Source organism: Zonotrichia leucophrys, chromosome 3 (genome assembly GCF_028769735.1).
Source record: "Zonotrichia leucophrys gambelii isolate GWCS_2022_RI chromosome 3, RI_Zleu_2.0, whole genome shotgun sequence".
Taxonomy (NCBI): Eukaryota; Metazoa; Chordata; class Aves; order Passeriformes; family Passerellidae; genus Zonotrichia; species Zonotrichia leucophrys.
Window position 1 is genome coordinate 42,124,524 of NC_088172.1, and position 19,758 is coordinate 42,144,281.

At 39.8% G+C, this 19,758-nt stretch overlaps 1 protein-coding gene across 1 annotated transcript in view; it reads left to right on the forward strand.

Annotated features, from left to right (window-relative positions):
- The first annotated feature begins 890 nt into the window (after positions 1–890).
- SLC35F1 (solute carrier family 35 member F1) overlaps positions 891–19,758 on the forward strand; it is a 50,135-nt gene continuing 31,267 nt past the window's right edge. Inside the window, exons 1-3 of the mRNA XM_064707951.1 lie at positions 891–1,018; positions 13,592–13,751; positions 18,978–19,134. Of these exons, the coding sequence (XP_064564021.1) occupies positions 938–1,018; positions 13,592–13,751; positions 18,978–19,134 (398 nt within the window). The 5' untranslated portion in view covers positions 891–937. The remainder of the gene's footprint in view (positions 1,019–13,591; positions 13,752–18,977; positions 19,135–19,758) is intronic.

The following is a 19,758-nucleotide window of genomic DNA, read 5'->3' on the forward strand; positions in this document are numbered from 1 at the left end:
CTAGGCTACAGACTCTGAAAGACCTCCAGTCCTCCAGTGTTCAGTCACAGTCTGCCCCTTTCACAGAGAAGTCTCATCATGTGTGGAACTTACTGTAATGCAAATAAGTCATAGGTTTGCCCACCCTAATTAATGAGCTGTTTGCTTTTGAATGGAGAACAATAATCCCTAGTCTACCATGAGGAATGCTTTGACCTTTTGAAAGTTGTGGGTTTGATCTGCAGGCTGTATTGTAGTGTCATTTTTCAAGTGGTGAGGATTAAATACTGGGTGATTGACAGGGTTCCCTTGCAAGGCAGCAAACCTGCCTGCTTTAGAAGAAAGATTCTGGGAGCAGAGCAACTGCCACCCAAAATATGTCTCAATGCAGCCTTTCACAAAACAAGTCTGATACTTTGAACCTCTAGGATGAGAATAATCATCCTTGGAGCAGGATCTCTCCTATGCCCATATGATCCTGTTACTCTCCTGCTCTAATATTCCATCATATTTAAAAATACTGCAAATCTCTCACCCTGGCAAAAACCTGTTGCATCATATGTGCAGCATACAACCTTTTATCAGTGCATATAGAAAGTGTAAAAGCCTTATATTTATATTTATAAATATTTATAATTATATTATTATATATAATTATACTTTATGTTATTCTTTAGCACTTTATATGTGCACATATATGTGTATATATTACTTTGGCAAGCTGGCTCTTGTAATATCTGCTAGACAAATAAGGTGTGTTAGTTTTCACTTCCTTGCAGCACCTTTTTGTATATTCCGGCTTTCAACTGCTTAGTGTAAATGCGAGAGATCTAGATAATTTTTCTGGACAGGCAGGTATTTGGGGCATGTAAACCTCACTCTTACATAATTGTTCTTGTTTACTTCCACAGGAGAAGAAAACTTGCTGGCAATTTTGAAGAGGAGATGGTGGAAGTACATGATCCTGGGGATAATAGATATAGAAGCCAATTACCTGGTAGTCAAAGCCTATCAATACACAACTCTTACCAGTGTACAGGTAAGGACTCAAAGCTTTTCCTCTTTTAGGTAAGATAATAGGTCCAGAGGGGTCAGTGGTGCAGTACCCATTGGCTTCAGTGAACAATAGCTAATTGCTGCCTCTGACTTCTGTGTACCTTTTAATGCTGACTCGTAAGACACATTTTCTTATATTGGACTATTTTTATTATTCAATATTTTCCAATCTGTACAAAAAAATTCTGACTTTCATTTTATTTCTCTGTGCTAAACCATTCATAACCACATTTTCGTCATTATCTACATAATTTAATGTTTTGAGGAAATATTTTCAGATTGGCTGAAATATTTTTGTCACTTTGTATTGTACTTGGAGAAAACACAAGCACTTCTTTTAGGGTTCCTTAATTAGATCTGTGTTTCTAAAGGTCTAGGGTGGGCTGACCCTATCTGAGCACCAGGTGCCACTCTATAACCTTCCTCCACAGCTGAACCAAGGGAGATGGGATAGAAGAGAAATTTTGGGGGTCATGATAAGGACAGGGAGAGATCACTCACCAGTTACCATCACAAGCAAGACAGACTCAGCTTGGGCAAGTTAGTTTAATTAATTACCAGTCAAATCACTCACATTTTCCCCCTACTCCAGTGTGGGATCCCTCACAGAGGAGACACTTCTCCACCAACTTCTCCACTGTGAGTCCTTTCTACAGGCTGTGGTTCTTCACAAACTGCCCCAGCACGGGTCCCTTTCACAGGTGCAGCTCTTCAGGAACCAGCAGCTCCAGAGAGGGTCCCCTCCAGGGTTACAAGTCATGCCAGCAAACCTGCTCCAGCTTGGGATTCTTTTTCCATGGATCCACAGGTCCTGCCAGCAGCCTGCTCTAACACAGGGCTTCCATGGGATCACAGCCTCCTTTGGGCAGTGCTCCAGCACGGGGTTCTGCACAGCCTGCAGGTGAATCTCTGCTCCACATGAACCTCCATGGGCTGCAGAGGGACATTGTGTCTCATCATGGTCTGCACCTCAGGCTGCAGGGGAATCTCTGCTCTGGCACCTGAAGCACCTCCTCCCTTTCCTTCTGCACTGCCCTTGGTGTGTGCAGAGTTGCTACTCTCACACATTCTCACTCCTCTCTCCGGCTGCAGTCTCTGTTGCCCAGGGTTGCTTTTTTCCTCCCTGCTTACCTGTGTTATCCCAGGGGAGCCACCACTGCCATTGCTGGGCTCAGCCTTGGCCAGCAGCAGGTCCATCTTGGGCACAACTGGCATTGGCTCTGCCAGCTTCTACCTGCTGCTCAGAGAAGCCACCCCTGCAGCCCCCACTGCTGTCACAGCCCTGCCAAGCAAGCCAACTAAAGAATGTTTAGGATCCCATAATTAGATCAGAGTGCAAAAGTTGTCATTAAGTAAAATGAATGCAGTTTTTATGAAGAAGTCTGACTTCAGTGCAAGCTGTTAGATGTGTTATATAACAGCTCAACTGCAGCTTTCAAAAAGTGCAGTCCCTGCTAAAAAATTATATGTGCAAAAGCTAGGGTACTGATTTCTTCAAAGATACAATCTGGATATTTTATATATAAAACCACAAAAGAATCAGGCTCCTTCAATTTAAGTGGAAAAGTGAATAATAGAAACATTTTTAAGATTCTGGAAATTGTGTGTCTTGGGAAATCATTGAATACTTAATTGCTACTTGTTCTAAAACACGCCTAGTGCCTCTTTGCATTATTTTTAAATAACTGAGTAGCACTAGGTAGTTTCCAATGTATTTTATACCTTACTTACCTGAAGTTTGCATTAGAGTTTATAAAATAAAGGAGCACCAGTTAATGTTTTGCAGGATCAAAGCTAATTAAGAGTATATTTCTTCCATAGCTGAAAAGCAGTGTTGGAAAATCCTGAGCTTCTTTAGCTGAATAAGAAGTGGATATAGAAGAAAACTATGAATTCAAGGAATCTGAATGAGGTTTATGCTAAATATTCACAAGTGCCTCTGGCTTCAGAATCCGGGTTTGAGGATTCATTGAATCATGCCCAGACAATGTAATATTGTTTTTAACACTTTTCCAAATCTGATTACTTAGTATAGAATAAAGCTTAAATCCACATAAATCTCATATACTCGGATTTTACAGCCACTAAAAGCCTCGAAGAGAAAAGTAAACTGAATTGCTTCTTTTGTGTGATTCACTCACAGCAAGTATAAATAGTGGACTGAGCAGGATGACTGGGGTCATTAAACCCCATCTCCCAAAGCCACCAACAAGCACGTATCAAAGGTTCATCTGGCCAGACCTGTGAGCCCCCACTTGCAGAAGATGCAGATCCTGGAGCCAGCAATGCAATGAGCATAGCCTTTAGTGTATTGTGTCAACAGATCAAAAGTTACAGTGTGAAAGGGAAGCAGGCAGGAGAGTTCAGGGCATTGCCTGTGCCTCGACAGGGAATTTGTTAGCTGAAATCATCCATGTTCTCCTTTTAAACTGAGGGAGAGAGAGAGGAGTGGTGGATCAGGAGAGCTGACAGAGGGCACAGACAATGTCATGTCCATTTTTAGACATCTTCCACATCAGAATTACAGCAGAGCTCAGGTTTCTTCCCATGTAGCTTGAAAGAAAGAACATGTAGGAATTCAAATCTTGTCAAACTTTTTTTCCAGTCACAAAGTGAATACAGGGTCACCTTTTCCCATAGCTGTCCTTATTTGCTGGGATACATATGGAGTCACTGGGAATACCTGCTGCATTTTAAATTCATTTCATGCCCTAATAAGAATGAGCTTCTAAGTGACGAGCCCAAGGATACAATGAGAATGGGACAAGTATGAGGTAATGCATTAAGATGTTGAATCAAATGACACATTTTCTGAAATGTGGCCAAACACCCTATTTCATTTAAAGATGAAACAGAAGCAGCTCCGGGAATTATTCAGCATTGGTCTAAGTGTGTCACTGTATGAAATGAAGGCCTTAAAAGTAGAAAACAGAATACGAAGAAAACTTTTCCTAGAATCTGATTTTTGAAGAAGGAAACAACTCTCAAGAGAAAGGAACTCTGTCCTGCAAGGCTTGATCCTGTAGGAGCTCTACCTGTAAGGCCATGAATACATTATGGCACATAGCAAAAAATGTTCAAATTCTTTCAGAACTGAGACCCAAGAAGTTATTGCTACCTGCCACAAATCTAAAGTCTGCCTGAAGGCTGTGGGAGCTATGCCTGTGTACACAATGGGCTGAGAATTGAGCCCTTCAAGTCAGTTCTGGGGGATTTTATGCTTGTACATCAGGGCTTTTTTGATGGAGAAAATGTAAGACTTTGAAATTGTCACTTGGGTAAATGAGAAATTTTGCAGTATTTTTATAGTGGTGGTACATGGACCATTTTGGTAGGATGTCAGTTTTGCAGCATATCCCTTTTTCCACATGACATCTCTGCTCCGTCATGCAAAACTAACATGCAAGTGTGCAGTGCTTGTGGTGCTTTTAGGCAAAAAACCCCATTACACTGGTCTCAGCAAGAGCCAAAGCTTAACAGTAAAAATACATCTTTATTGCAAATGCTTTGATTTCAACTTCACCAAAAAACTCTTAGCATTCAACAGCTTTGTTTGCCAAGTAGCTTTAAACTCTTAGGACTATCACAGTTTCTAGTTTTTACTTCATCCTTTTGTTTTTTAATACTCAATATTATTTCACCATGGTTCCACGAAAAAAACCTGAAAATGGTGCCCTACTTTTGTTCAGTGTTTCACACCCAAATTTTCCTATATTTTAAGATTTTCTTTTGGCTTTGATCTGGGAAAACAGGATTTTCTAATAAACCTTCCTACATATCTTTCTCCAAATGCCTTCAGAATCACAGTGAGTGAGAACATGTAGGCACAAATCAGAAATGAATGTGGTACCTAACCTTTACTTTTGGACATGCTTCTGATTATTTCAAATCCTCCTGTACTCTATAATTACTATCAGAGAACGTGGCAGTCAGTTTCATAATAAGATAAAAGCAAAGTACTGTGAAGCCCAGAAACACATAATTTTCCTCTTTAAAAAAAACCCAACAAACAGCTAAAATACCTCCTTTACAAATTAGGTGACATATAATTTAGATTGAAAATCAATGCACTATTTATGTTTCAGTCATTTCAGTGCAGGTCCTTTGCTAAGGATAAAGTCCAAGTTACCCCTTTTAAGCACAAGCAGTGAAATCCAAAGACAACTCGGTTCAATGGAACAATGCAAGGAACTCACATCTAACTGTCTACAAATCTGAAATGTTGTGGACATCTATTATCCCTTCCCTTGTTGCTCAGAGCACAATCTTGGGGCATGAAAACATGTTTTAGCCTATTAGGTTGCTTCTTCTTTGCTAACTTGAAGCTCTGGCTCTTTGCATGCCCAGAGTGATTCTGTATTGATGCAGAGAGATGCCTAAATACCTGCCTCCACTAAAAACCCTGAGTACCCCAAGGAACTCAATTTGTTAGATATGATCTTAGCACGCCTCAAGTGCTTGCAGAAAGCCTGGAGTGCTTTCCACATTGTAAGTGTGGAGCCACCTTTTTCATTAAGTCATAGCTTTTAAAGCAGTGGCACACAGAAAGGGCTTGACTTAACTCCATCTCAGCTGAAGGCATGGCAACTCAAGCTTTCAATAACCATGAAAATGCTCAGGCTAGTACATGAAAACTGTTCCCCAGAGGGTACTCTTAAAAAACTGAGTCAAGTAAAAGACACAGGAGTTTATAAGTGGATCAATTTGATATCCAAACCCACGTATTTTTAGAAGTACCAGAGATCAGTCACACTTAATATTACCAGACATACATGTGTTGATTCCCAGATGGCCCAAACTTGTGAAATTGTCTTTACTTTCTGTTTGTTGTCTTACTCTGACTTGCAGTACATTTTGCAGCCTTCTTGCATGTCAGCTGTACCAGATACAGAGGGTACACTGAGCACTCCCTTGTACACCAGCACCGGGTCCCATGGACTTGTTTTAGAAGCTATGTACTTAACTTTTGGACTGCTCTGGTAATGCATGTCATATTTATCCTAATGGGTTTGAAAACAACCCTGATGTAGGCCTGTGGAAGGTTTAATAACTATTCAAGAAGGATGTTTTGAATACTGTTAGAGACAGTTTTACACAGCAGATAAAATTGTGTCCCCCAGAGGGAATGAAAAGATTCTGAAGTTATTGCAGTTACTTAGATCTAGATATTAAATTTCCTTGAAACTGTGTTTTAACTTCAACTTGCCTGTTCTGCATTTACAGTGTATCATACACACACATCCTCCCCAATCCATAGTGTCTTCCACTAAGACTGTTATATACTAACAATTGTAATCTTTTCTGCCAGTACTTGCTTTCTTATCAAAACTGTCAAGCTGTGTTATGAGGCAGACTGCCCTCACCCTTTTACAACTCCACAAATTGATTAGCTCTCCTTGCTCCAATACATTGTTCTATCCATCTCCATATTACACTCATGTTGCACTTTCTAGAGGTTATCCTTTTTATATATTATGGCATCACACAGAAATCTGGATTTTTTCTGCAACACCTTGCATAGTGTTAGTGCAGAGTACACATACAATGTCATAAGAAGAGAGGCACTGTCAAGGAGACAGTTTCCATATAGCAAGAGATGTTTCCATATAGCAATTTGTCTGGTAATTTATTCCTTGGGCAATCATGCCTTTGATTGGCATGATGAAAACAAAGGTAGTAAAAGCTGGGATTTATAGACACCAGGAGACAGGCTATAAAGCTATGATGCTGATGTTCTCAGCTCTTAGATCACTGTGAGGCTGAGCAGTACATCACACTTCCAATTACCTCTGGCAGTTTTCATATCTCAACAACAGCCACCAGAAAAGGAAAGGAGTCAGCAGTAAGTGCTTATTATAGGAGAGCTGGATGGCAATAGTCTTTACTTTGTTCTTGGTCCCTGTGGACTCAAAGTACATTGAGGCAGAAGGTTTGAGATGGGTTTGAAGCAAATCTGGGAGGCAGGGAGCAGGGGATGTGCAATGTTGAAGTTGTTGATCCACTTTTTCTGGTGGCTGCTAATGTGAATTATCCCAAAAGCAGAGATAAATTCCACTCTTTCCCTTCCTCCCCCCACCCTATGAATGTAAGATTGACCATACTTTCCTGTTCTGCTTCAGGGCAGTGAGGAAATAGAGCAATGTTAATAAAGTTTGCAGATCAGCATTTTGTGGAAGTGTTGCATGTTCTACATTTATACTGTGAGAGACTATCTTGTGTCTGATTTATTATCAGACTTTCAGTTACTGTTCTTTTAACTTATTACATACCTGTGGTGTGCAAACCAGGTCCTGCAGTATCCACAGTCTCTGTATGTGGGTTTGAAGTCAACAGACCTCTCACTATCCAGAGCTCCTGCCTCTACTGGCAAAATTCATCCAGAGCCAAACTTTTTACTAACATAAATATGCAAAATCTCATTAAATTCAGTGGAGCTGTGCCCATTACAAGAGCAGAGGTTTTGGCCTCCTGTGCCCATTTTGCATATTTTGGCAGGTGACATGCAAAAGTAGAGGTTTTCCTGTAGGAGAGATCCATAAATTTTCTTAGGCTGGGACCTCATCCCTCACATAGGTAGAGCAGGTGGTGACATGGAGAAGTTTCTAATGTGTAACCTTGAGAAAATGATCAGCCCAGCTCTTATCCAGTCAGCTTACTTTGAGAGAAGTAAAACAGAAAATGGGGATGGGGGCTGCAGAATTCTGCAGAAACATGCCTCCTGGCAGAACTGTCTTACAATGATCTTTTTCTGACAATGGTATGTAGAATCAGAGGAAGAAGTCAATTAAAGGAAAGACCATTTCCATGGTCAATTTGTTGGTAAGTTTTCCTGGTATCTGCACAGATCTGTGTAAGCACACTGGAGTTCATGTATGGAATGATGAGGTATTTTTTTGAAGGAGTAAAAATGTGATTATTCATGTTGGCAGTAAGGCATGTCCTTGTGTAGAGAGTTTAGAGCAGAGGAACAGTGGGTTGGATGTGACCACCACCTTTCATTTAACGTAACTTCAAGAAACCACTAAACCTCCTTCTATGTGCACAGAAAGCTGAAGCTGTGAGGTTCCTCATCTCAGGTTTTGATACATACAAGTCAAATAGAGGTAAAGGTCTTTCATTAGTCAAAGTTTTAAGTGAGTTTCTGTGTCCGTAGGGGAAAAGAAAACACTGAGAACACATTAAAGAGTTAAAGATTAAAGAAACTGATAGGAACAGTTCTAGAAGCATTAAGAAAAAAATTGGAGGTCTTGTGGGCAAAGTGGAGAAGACTGGGGGCATTCTTCTGGGTTTTGTTTTTTCTACATCATGAAAATACATGTTTTTGCATTTTTTTGAAAACAAATTACATCACTGGTTCTTTCACCAGTCTCCATACCTAAAGTACTGTACATTTTGGCTGTATGAAAAGTTAATGGTTTCATATTAATTTTGTGATTCAATAAAAGCCATGCAAGAAAGTGGTAAAGTTGTGATGGAGTATCAAATAGAAACTTGAAAGATAAAAATGGTGCTCCTTTTTTTATTTTAATTGCTTGAAATAACCCTGCCAGAGATGCTGCCAGCATCCACACCTTTCTTGCAGAAGGTTTTGGTTGCAGGGCAGCATAATTGCAATGCAGCTCCCCAGACAGCTGGCATCCAGCTCTGTGATGGTTCACATCTCATCTGCTTTTGTTGAATCAAGTGTGTGTGATATTGTGAAGGTGGTCTGAAAACTGGAGGATAAAAAGCACTTGAACAGGCAGCAAACCCGTTTTTCCTTTGGAAAAAAACCCAAAACCCCAAGTAAATAACAGAAGCTGTGTCTCTCACTGGCTATAGCACTTGCTGTTGTATTAAAATTTCCAGGTCACATGCTGAAATTGTGTGGCCATCATGTGTGCTTGACCATACAATGTGTGATGGATGTGACACTGGTTTCACTGATCCCCCTGCTCTGGAGAGCTGGGGAAGAGGAGGCTGCGGCTGATTCTCCGCGTGATTTGCTGGAGGGCAGCGCTAATGAGAAACCCCTAATGTGAAAAAAAAGAGCTTGTAACTGGGGGGGAAAAAATCCAATGAATGTTTAAAAAGGAAGATTCAGCTCAGCTGCTCCCATAGGGAGTTTGCTGATCAGCTTTTTTCTTTTTGATATCACTGCAGATCAGCAGTTCACTCTGTACTACAGACCTCTCTTCTAAAGCTTGCCAGCTCTCCCTTCAAATGATTTGACAGAACATTCTTGCTGTAGATACGCAGACATGCTGAATTTGTGAGACCAGAGACTAGATTTTTACTATTAGCAAGAGAGTATTTGTCTTTGATTCACAAGGATAATAATTTAACAAACAAGTAATCAGATGAAATAGATTTCAACAATGTGTTTCATCAACAGATGCAGTGTGGTATCTTTTAGAGTCAAATAATAACCTTCAATTTCTACAACAACATAACATTTTTATAATAAAAAGAAGTTTCTATAGAGCAGTATATCAATAGATTACATATTTTTGTATCTTGCCTTCTAAAGCAGCCCCATTCAGAGCTGTGACTGAAGGAAGACAGACAGACACAGCAATGTCAAAGAACGTGGTCTGCACCACCCCATGGCAACACAGAAAATATGTTTTCTTTTAGGTTAGTGAGATATAATGACTTCTATCATTAACAGAAATGTTGATTAAAATTCATTAATTTGCCTTAACGACAGGGTATAGGTAATACCTTTTGAATAAACAATTAAAAGGAAGGAAAATATTGGACATAATTGAGAAATATTGATAAACAACTGACCTTTATGTGCTATAAATGAAATTTAGCTAAGCATAATCTGTCTTTGTTACTGTGATAGATAGAAAAATTACAATTAGATATTATATTTTTTCTTAATAGCTTAAATAATTAATAACAAACAAAGAAATAAAAAAGGCAAAACATACCATCAATTAAAAAGCCCTGTTGCAGATGAGGTAATCCTCAATCTATGTGGAAATATGTGCATTTTTTCTTCTACTAGACAGGTTTATCTGAGGAAAAAAAGAAAGGCAGGGCGAATTTAGACCTGGAGAAGAGAAATTTAAAGCAATACCTGAAAAAGAGTTAATAATATATTCTAGGTTATCTTTTTGCTTACATTGTAGTAACCTAATTTATTTCTGTCTACCTCATTCTTTAATTAAAGGTATAAACTAAGCACAATTTAAGAACTATATAATGTTAGTTCACATTACATACATTTCATGTTTGTATCTATTGATACTGCATCATTCAAAACAACAGTTTGTGAATTAGACTTTGGATTGCCAGCCCAAGGAGGCGTTTTCTGGCTGTTATCAGCATTGTTTATTTGTGAAAGGTTCTGTTCACGCGTCCTTTCATGTTACTGCTTAAAAGACACTCATTCGCATACTTGAAAGCATAGGTATCTTTAAATATTTATGGAACGAGAGGAATTTAAAAAATCTTCCTCTAGAAGACTGTTAGCGGAAATTTGCATGCTGAAGTACACATGTGGCAGGCACAAGCAATTTTTAAACTCACAGAACAATTTAGACTCATAGAACACCCCAGCTTAGGAGAGCCTTCCAAACTGGTCCAGCTTTTTGTGGGAAAGGGAGCCTAGATGAGATTATTTAGCGCCCAGTCACATCTTGAAAATCTCTGGTGACCCTACCATGTCTCTGTGGAGTTTGTTCCCACTGTAAAAAATTTCTTTCTTTATTGGGATGAAACCTTTCCCAGTATAATTTGTATTCCTTGCCCCTTGTCTTCCTTCTACTCCCATCTGATGAGACACCACCTGGAATACTGCATCCAGCTCTGGGATCCCCAGTGCAGGAAGTCCATAGAATTACTGAAACAAGTCCAGAGGAGGCCACAAAGATGGTTAGAGGAATGAAACACCTCTCCTCTGAAGAAAGGCTGAGAAAATTTGGATTGCTCAGAATGGAAAAGAGAAAGCTCTGGGGTGAGCTTTTGGCAGCATTTCAGTGCCTAAAGAGGTCTACAGGAGAGCTGGAGGGGGACTTTTCATAAGGGCATGTGGTGATGGGACAAGGGGTAAGGGCTTTAAACTGGAGGAGTGCAGGGTTAGATCGGGCAGTAGGAAGAAATTGCTCCTGTGAGAGTGGTAGGGCAGGTTGCCCAGAGAAGCTATGGATGCTCCATCCCTGGAAGTGTTGCTTTGAACAACCTGGTCTGGTGGAAACTGTTTCTGCCCATGGCAGGGGACTTGGAACCGGGTCATCTTCAAGGTCCCTTCCAATCCAAATCCTTCTATAATTTTATGATTCTGTGATTCTCCATGTGATTTCTGTTAAAGAAAGACCTTCCATCTTCTTTTTATCTTTCCACCACTAACTGTTGGAAAACTCTGGTGAGGTCAGAAAATGGTACGTTAAATTCACCTGCTCAATGCTGCACTGGGAGGAAATGTGGCAGAGGCATTCAAACCTTCAGGGAAAGCTGTGAGCAGGGAGAGAAGTGCCTGCTCTCCTTGCTGTTTGGTACCCCCTTTGGCAGAGGAGATGGCTGTATTGTGTACCAGTGCCGCTGCTGCAGGACAGACATCCAGTGAGTGCAGGCACAATGAGTGAGTGTGGAGTCAGGCAGGAGCTGTTGAGCTGTGCCCACATCCCAAAGGTTACACCAAAGGGTGCCCTTCCCTCCGATGCCCAGGATTTAGTGTGTGTGCTCAGTACTCCTGCCAGCAGCCCTGCCTGCCCCAGGGGATGGCTGCTCCCAGCAGCACAGCTCCTGGAGCTGTTCCTGTGGATGGGGAGTGTTGCTTGAGGGTGTCTCTGCCCAGCCCAGCTGCCCAGAGTGAGCTGGGCACGCGCTGGGTGTGCTACGGGGCAGAGCAGAGGCCCCATGCAGGAGAAGAAGCTTGTTCCAGTTCCTTTTTGTGTTCTGTCAGTAAAGGATGGAGGACTGCTGCAGAGAGTTTTCACTGTAAAGAGGCCTGACCATGACTTTTAGATTATTAGCTCTCACTGTAAATGCAGAACCTGCTTTGAGCATCGACTGTTCCCATTTGTAATTTCCCTCGTCTGTTCTGCACTCTTTGGGACTGTTTGAGCCTGCCAAGAGAAGCATGGTCCCACTGATACACTGGTTTTCCTCTGAAGCGTTTTGTGTCTCACTGTCTGGGAAATCTTTAAATGGATGGGTTTTCACTGCACGCTTCTGTTTTTCAAAGAAAGTTTCAGGGAAATTATTCTCGGTCCAAAAACTGGTTTGTTTTTTTTTTTTTTATTTTTGCTGATTTCACAAATACAATGCTTGTTACATACCTATCCCGCATGCAAAAAATAGTTTTCTAAGAAGTAAAATTTTTGGAATAATCCAAAAATCTTTCTTTCTCCAAATAACATATCGAAAGACAAAGAAGTTAAAAGGGGCTTGATCTTTATTTGATAACAGTGTCCTTATTGCTAAATCACACTGAGAAAGCAAGTAACATGTGGTGGGTTCAAAGGGAGGAAAAATCAGATAACATCACCTAAAATAAAGGTAACAATATCTGGAATGTTTTTTCCAGAGCTATGGACACAGCTGACAGTTCTGCTTCTTTGCTTGGTCCAGACATTTTCATTAGGAAGAAGATACATGTCATAAAGCTTTGGTGCATGCTACATTGACTGGCAATGAACAGTAGTGTATCCTGCCCAATCCCATCATTAGTCCACAGAATTGCAACTCTTCATTACCTGTATCCTTTTAGAAAGTGAGAAACTTGACTTTAGTCAAGTTTCTTTGGGTGTTTCTTATACAGGATTTTTGTTTCTTGGTGACATAAAGTTTAGTTTCTAAAATATATTTTAATTTGAAAATCTGAAGGTCCTCTCACAAACAGTTGGCACACTTTTTTTTTTAACACATCTTCTCTGGACCTATTTCTTGATGTCTCTGAAAAAAAACCCAAACAATCAAAAATTGCATTTTTTTATCATTTCTTTAAGAAATTTCTTTCCAAGGGTATATTGACAGGAAGAGCAAGTTTCTTGAGCTGCATGCAAAAAGGGGGTTTGGGATTTTTTTTCCTTCAAAGTCATATGGGATTCTCTTTTCACAAAGTTAACAGTGGCCACAGGGACCAGATTTTTTATAAGCATTCTGCATGCAGAAAACCCCTAATTTATTTAGACAGATTAGACAGATTTAATAAATCCAGTCAACTTGTGTGTTATGAACATTCTTAATATCTCAGCCTGAAATGACTGAATTAAAGTGTATGTCTAGACTGCAGGAAAACTACCTTCCTGGAGGTGAGGACCAGATGGAGTGGTGTGACTCTCTTTTGGCCCAGGTTTTCTTCCCATAGCGTTGAAATATGCATCAGAATCCAAGAGCAGTGTATTTGAGTGCATGTTGAGAGCAGCAGCTCCCCTGAATTCGTGTAATTGGCATTGACAGTCTTACCCTGCGTCTGATGCATGAAGAGCCACTTGAATACACTTGCTCTTGGTAGAAAGTGCTACATAACCCTGCTTCCCTCTGCTGGATTCTGTCCTGGTACATCAGGGCAAAGTATTTACAGGTTGATGTGTTCTTGATTTTTCTTCTCTTTTTTTGACAGCTCCTAGACTGTTTTGTGATCCCAGTGGTGATACTTCTCTCCTGGTTCTTCTTACTGGTACGATACAAGGCAGTTCATTTCATTGGGATTGTGGTCTGCATTCTGGGCATGGGCTGCATGGCAGGAGCAGATGTCCTCGTTGGGAGACAGCAAGGAGCAGGTAAGAATGAATGGGGTGTATGGCCAAGTTCTGTTCAGAGAAGCTATTGACCACTGTGTGTCAGACTGGGGCCAAAAAGTGGGGAAACTTGGCAAGAAAATCTGTACCTTCATGAATCCAAAGCACTGCACTATTCAGAGTTGTCTCTGTCAGAGGGGCAGAAAGGGGTCACCTACAAGTCAGCAGTGCTGCAAACGGGTTTCTTGGGCCCTGTGGCTTACAACCCTCTGCAAGCTGGGGGGACAAGCTAAATATTTGTAGTTTTCTTCTCTTTTGGCTTAGCTGTTAGACTGTAAACCTCAATAGCTTCCTTTCCAAATTGGATGCATTTCTGAGTCATAAGCACCTTTCACATCCACTGTGTGCTCTTACTTCTCCTCAACTTGGCTTGTTTTTCTACAGAGGTGGGATCACTTGGTAGGTGCTAAAACACACTGAACCTGTATACCACCAGTTGGGTTTTGCACACAGTCTCGCCCCAAATCTTTGGGACTTTACTGTAACACTTTTGAAAAGAACCTCCTTGTGTGTAAAATGTTCTTTTTTTCTGTGTGGCATCATATGAATAATGTGTGTGTATCTATTAATGCAGACTAGACAGAGTTAGACTTCATCGATCAACTTCCCCTGTCACATTGATTTCTCTAGTGCCAAGCCAAATGATGTGGGAAGGCTGGAAATTCTTTTCAAAGATTATCAATTAGGCACAGTTTTCATTCTTAATTAAAAGCACTGAATTGTGAGCAGAGCATAATACGCTGGGATTTAAAATTCTTGACTCAGCTTTCTGAATACAAATGCAAGTGCTGTAAAAACTGCATTTGCCAGAATGCTGCTAAATAAAACAATGGAGTTTGTAACACTGCTCACCATATCTCCCTACCCCCTTCTATCTCTGTCCTTAAGCCTGAAAGGAGACTTTTAGGTACTGGTCTCCTCCAGAAGTAGCCTTGCCCCAGCTAAAATCAAATCATATTCTCTGTACTATGTAACCAGCCGGCCAAGGCTGTGTTGGGAATGGCTGATTTCAGAGGGATTGAGATTTCAAACCAGGGTTCCAGAAGAAGCATCCTGTGTCCCAGCAGTCTAGAGAGTGACATGCTTGAGCGGGTGAGCTGTGGATTAGCAGGAGCAGGCGGGGCAGTGGAAGCAGACAAGGAACAGATTGAAGAGCACTGACACTTTGCCATCCCACTGCAGTAATTAGATGTTATGTGCCATGTTCATTATTGAAGCATGGGTATAGCTGTTAAGTAAATTTGTCCAGAAAAATTTGTGAACATGCATTATTGCCTTTTAAATTGGACCTACACATGAAAAACTGTGTCCATGCTCATTGCTATGCAGAGAGACTGCAGCTTTTTTACTTTTTATAGTAGCATAATGATGTTATTAATGATGCTGTCTTTAACAGGGTAAAATACATCATCTAGTTTAATTTCTTTAAAAGGCTAAAATTACACATTAAAATGTACAAATAAAAAGAATTAATGGCAGGAAGAAAAGAAAAAAATATTGAAACTCTTCATTAAGAGGTTGTACACCATTTCTAGGACTGGAAAAACTAAAGTAAGGAAGACACCAAAAGCAACGATACTTCATTAGTCCTCAGTAAATGTCTCTGTTTATCTTATGTTTTAGGGGACAAGAACTGTTGATACCTGTGTGCCCCTGTTGACCACACTTCTTACTGTATTAGAAGAGCCATAAGGCTCTGCTAGGTACCCACAGCATAATGCAATTTAGCCTACCAACTCTTACAGTAAGGGAATATGAATTTAAAATGTATCACTGAGAGATTAAAAGGTATTTTCCAAACTGTCTGCAGGAATTAGGTATAATGTGCACACATGCTTTCAATTTTCGGTTGTATCCTCACTGATATTTTGCACATTACTCAATGGGAAAACAGTTACTATAAAATATTTAGAGTTCTATCATCTTACATGCATAGTGTACCTGAAAAAACATTATTCTGAACTATGAGTTACTTTCACACTTCTGTTCCTGCCATACACAGGTTAAACCACACAGGTCTAAGTGTTTCATCCACGTTTTTCAAAGCATTTCCTTGCTTTAACTTACAGCAGTCTCTGGAAACCAGTCACATCAATCCTGCTAATACATATATCAGTGTTCAGTTTAAAATGGGACACATGGAGAGTGATCTATAGGTATTATGTTCGTCAGTAATTACAATCAAACTAAAGAGAAATGCCTCTTAATGGCAGGGGCTAGTGCAAAAATGTGACAAAGAGGCCTATTGGGAGTGTGAAAAGAAATCATGCCAGAACACAATTCACATTTTTGAAGATTTGTGTTGCACCATAATGCTATAACTAGTTCCCAAAACACTAACTCCGCTCTGGACCATATGACTTTTCCACAGAATATTGAATATGGTAACAATCATGAATTATAAAGCTTGTTTTGCCAGGCTATGCTTTGTGTGTCTCCTGAAGAACGACCTAGACCATTAAATTGGTGAAATACAGCTTTATTATCCTAAAAGTCTTTAGAATGCATCTAATTAGTTGATACATGGTTTTTTTAGCAATGAAACCAGTAGAGGCATGTGGATATTACAGGCAAGAAACTAAATCTATAGGGATATGTCAGTCTTGGGTGAAAGTTCCAAAGTCTCAGCCTCTCTAGGAAGCAAAGAAAAGGCATTTGACAACCAGAATAGTAATTGCTAAGAAAGAAAGCAAAAACATATTTTACAACATTTTTACACCAGTATATAAAGTTTTGGTGCACTAACTCCTTGGGTACCATGTATTACTCTAGTCACTGCATCTCAACAAGAAGTCATCAGAAAATAAACCTGTATAAGCTATGGAGAAAGATGAAAAAGCTGTTCAAGGGCATAAAATGGATTCAGATGAAGAGACTGTAGCCAGACTGGGACATTCCATTTCCCAGTGAAGGCAAGAAAGAGACCTGTGAGGGTATATGAAGTCTTCAGTGATATGGAAAGGGTCAATACAGAGTGATTTTTAAATATTTCTCAGAAAATTATGGGATGAGTCATACAATTTTGAGATATCCAGACTAAAAGTTAAAAGAATGAAGTACTTCTTAATAGTAGACCAAAAACATACAGATTTTACACAAATTGATGAAGGATCCCTCAAGATTCATTAAATTTGATGGCCTAATGCAACTTCTATCTCAGTAAATGCCTGATCTACTGAGAACTGACTGGTAGAAGTCTCTCTGTACTCCCCTATTTGTTTGTGTGCTCTCCTCAGCCGCCCTGTGCTGCTGAGTACCCGAGGAGGTTCCAGTGTCAGAGTCTGGTGCTCTGAACAGAGCTCAGCTCCCTCTTCTGGGAGCGCCCTGAAGGTTGAGGCTCACACTCAGCATAGGAAGAGCCCTTTGGGAAGAGCTATCAGGGTGTGATGCTTGAGGCCATCCCATCTGTGTGAAAATGCTCAGCCTCTGAGCTGCTTTTGTTTCACAGATGCAAAAGGATGATATTTTTGTCCCAGCAGGAGCTCTAAGGTCAAAAGCTTTTTCAGCAATGCTTCCCTGAAGTGTCAGTGAGTAGCTGCAATAAATACCAAAAAAGTGAGCTCAGTGAGGAATCAGTGGAGCCACTGTGAAATATGAAATGCATCAGGGGTATGAAGAAGTTCTGTAAAGTCGTGATGGCTATTTTAAATTAAGAACATCTTCCATTACTGATTGAAAAGAAGACTGAAATCTTTTTAACAGAACAGCCAAATCATAAAAAGATAAATGGTCAAATATAAACATGTTGCCAGTCAAGAAATTCAGTCAAAGACTGGATGAGTATGTGAAAAACAATTGTAGTAGTATTTGCTAAATACATAGAAGCCACATCTCATCTGAGCCAAAAAATGTTGGAAACTAAGAGAGTATTACTGGGAATATTTTACATTTTTCTCCATTCCTATTGTCTTTAAATAACTTACACTTTTCTGGTGCTTGTAGCCAGTGTTGGAGACAGGATTAAAGAACCCTTGGTCTGTCCTCTTATGACAGTTTTTATTATCATAAGTTTCTTCCCCATAGAAAGCACTACAGTTTGGACTGATAACTGAAGGCTTAAAAGAACTCCTTAAAGAAAAATATTGGAAAGATAATTTTGAACCAATTAGAATGTTTTGTTTCCATTTTTATTTACTGCAGTGTATATTTTAAAGTCAATTGAAACAAAACTTTAAAAGACCAAGACATGAAAAGTAAATCATGGTATTTTAAAAGAAAACAGGATTTCTTTAAAAAAAAAAAAAAAAGCGTAGTACTTCAGCATTTCTGCTGAAACTTTTCAAAGAAAAATCCATTATAATCCAGCATTTCAGTATATGGTTCTGCAGCAATATCTGACAGCTTTGTGAAGCTGTAGCTCTTGTAGAAATAATTTAACAAGCCATATGTGCAGAGGGAATTGCGTGCACCAGTTTGCAAAGCTAGGGCCTCAGTTTTCAAGCTGGAACTTGATCTTGATCAAATGTCACTGCAGCTCTCCCCAACACCCAATAATAAAATCTTCCAAGACTTAAAAAGATTTCAAGCAGACTTTCATAACAAAATGTTTTAGTAATTCTGTATACCTGGAGGTATTGAAAATACATCTTCTTGTTCTTTGCATGCATGAGGTACTGCTATGTTAATTGAACCTCTTTTAGAAATCTGTCCTTATCATCACCCTGTCTACACCCCATCCTTCCTCCTCCCTTTCTTGTCAAACAGCTCCATGTGAGAATGAGGTCAATATTAGGTTGTAATGATTTCTTCACTCATTTCACAGGTACACAGAATTTTTCAGTTGTCCTCAGATCTAAGTACTGAACATGTTTTAGACTGGTTAAATTTCAAGATGAGATGCAAAGTGCTCTATGGAGTTGAGTTATACTCTCTCTGCAAAAAAAAAGGTAGTAATAATAAAGAAAAAAGGATCAGTCTCTGAAGAGTGCTACTTGGATTCTATACTTTTTTTTAACAAGTTTTTCAGAACTTTTTTGGCTTCTTTTTTCTACAGCAAGGAACATGCTGTCCCTCTGTCTGACTGAGGCTGGTGTATTGAATGAAAACTGTTCAAGTGACAGAATATTTGCATTCATTTTATTAACCCAGATAAGGGCTACGTAGTGACTGAGGAATGAAATATGTTGGGAAGAACATGCAATAGTTTTGGACAGAAGTTGGTTGTTTTGAGGCATTCTGATTTTTTTTTTTTTTTCTATTTATCCCTAGGTGAAAATAAACTGATAGGGGACCTCTTAGTCCTTGGCGGAGCCACGCTGTACGGCATCTCCAACGTCTGTGAGGAGTACATCGTCCGAAACCTGAGCCGAGTGGAGTTCCTGGGCATGATCGGGCTCTTCGGCTCCTTCTTCAGTGGAATTCAGCTGTGAGTGCGCAGGTTTGAGCTCACTAAGGCTCAAATAAGTGCAGCTGTGGCCTCTACTGAGATACATTAACAACTCCTTCAAAATTAGCCCTTTCCTGTGGAGAGCAGGTGTCCTCTAATCTTGGAATTTGCATTGGTTTTCATATTTCATATTGGTGATTTGAATAATAGCACAGATTTTTACCCAAGTACTCTAATTCAAGGACCATTGTCCTTGAGTAGTCACTTAAAGAGGGAGAGGACATGTCACACCATCTTGCTGCTGGAGGACAAGTGGATGCTTCACATATTATTCTGAACTGTGAATAACAAAATCTACAGCTTCTTCTGGGTCTATTTCATACATTTAAAAAATCCCCTTGATTTCTAAAGAGGTAGAAAACACATCCAGTCAGAAAGTATTTTAATTTGCTTGTTCTGTAAAACTACATTATGATATGGAGGAAATCATGAAAAGCCTTTAAGAAAATGGTGTTTTCACTTCACAAATATTTAGCACATAGGATATGGTTGCATGGATTTCAGGATCTACGGACTCTGGTCTATATCCACATGTACCTAATGAGCATCTCAACTGCAAGGCTAATAGATGGAACGTGGCTTCCAATGTTGCAGTACTGTGAC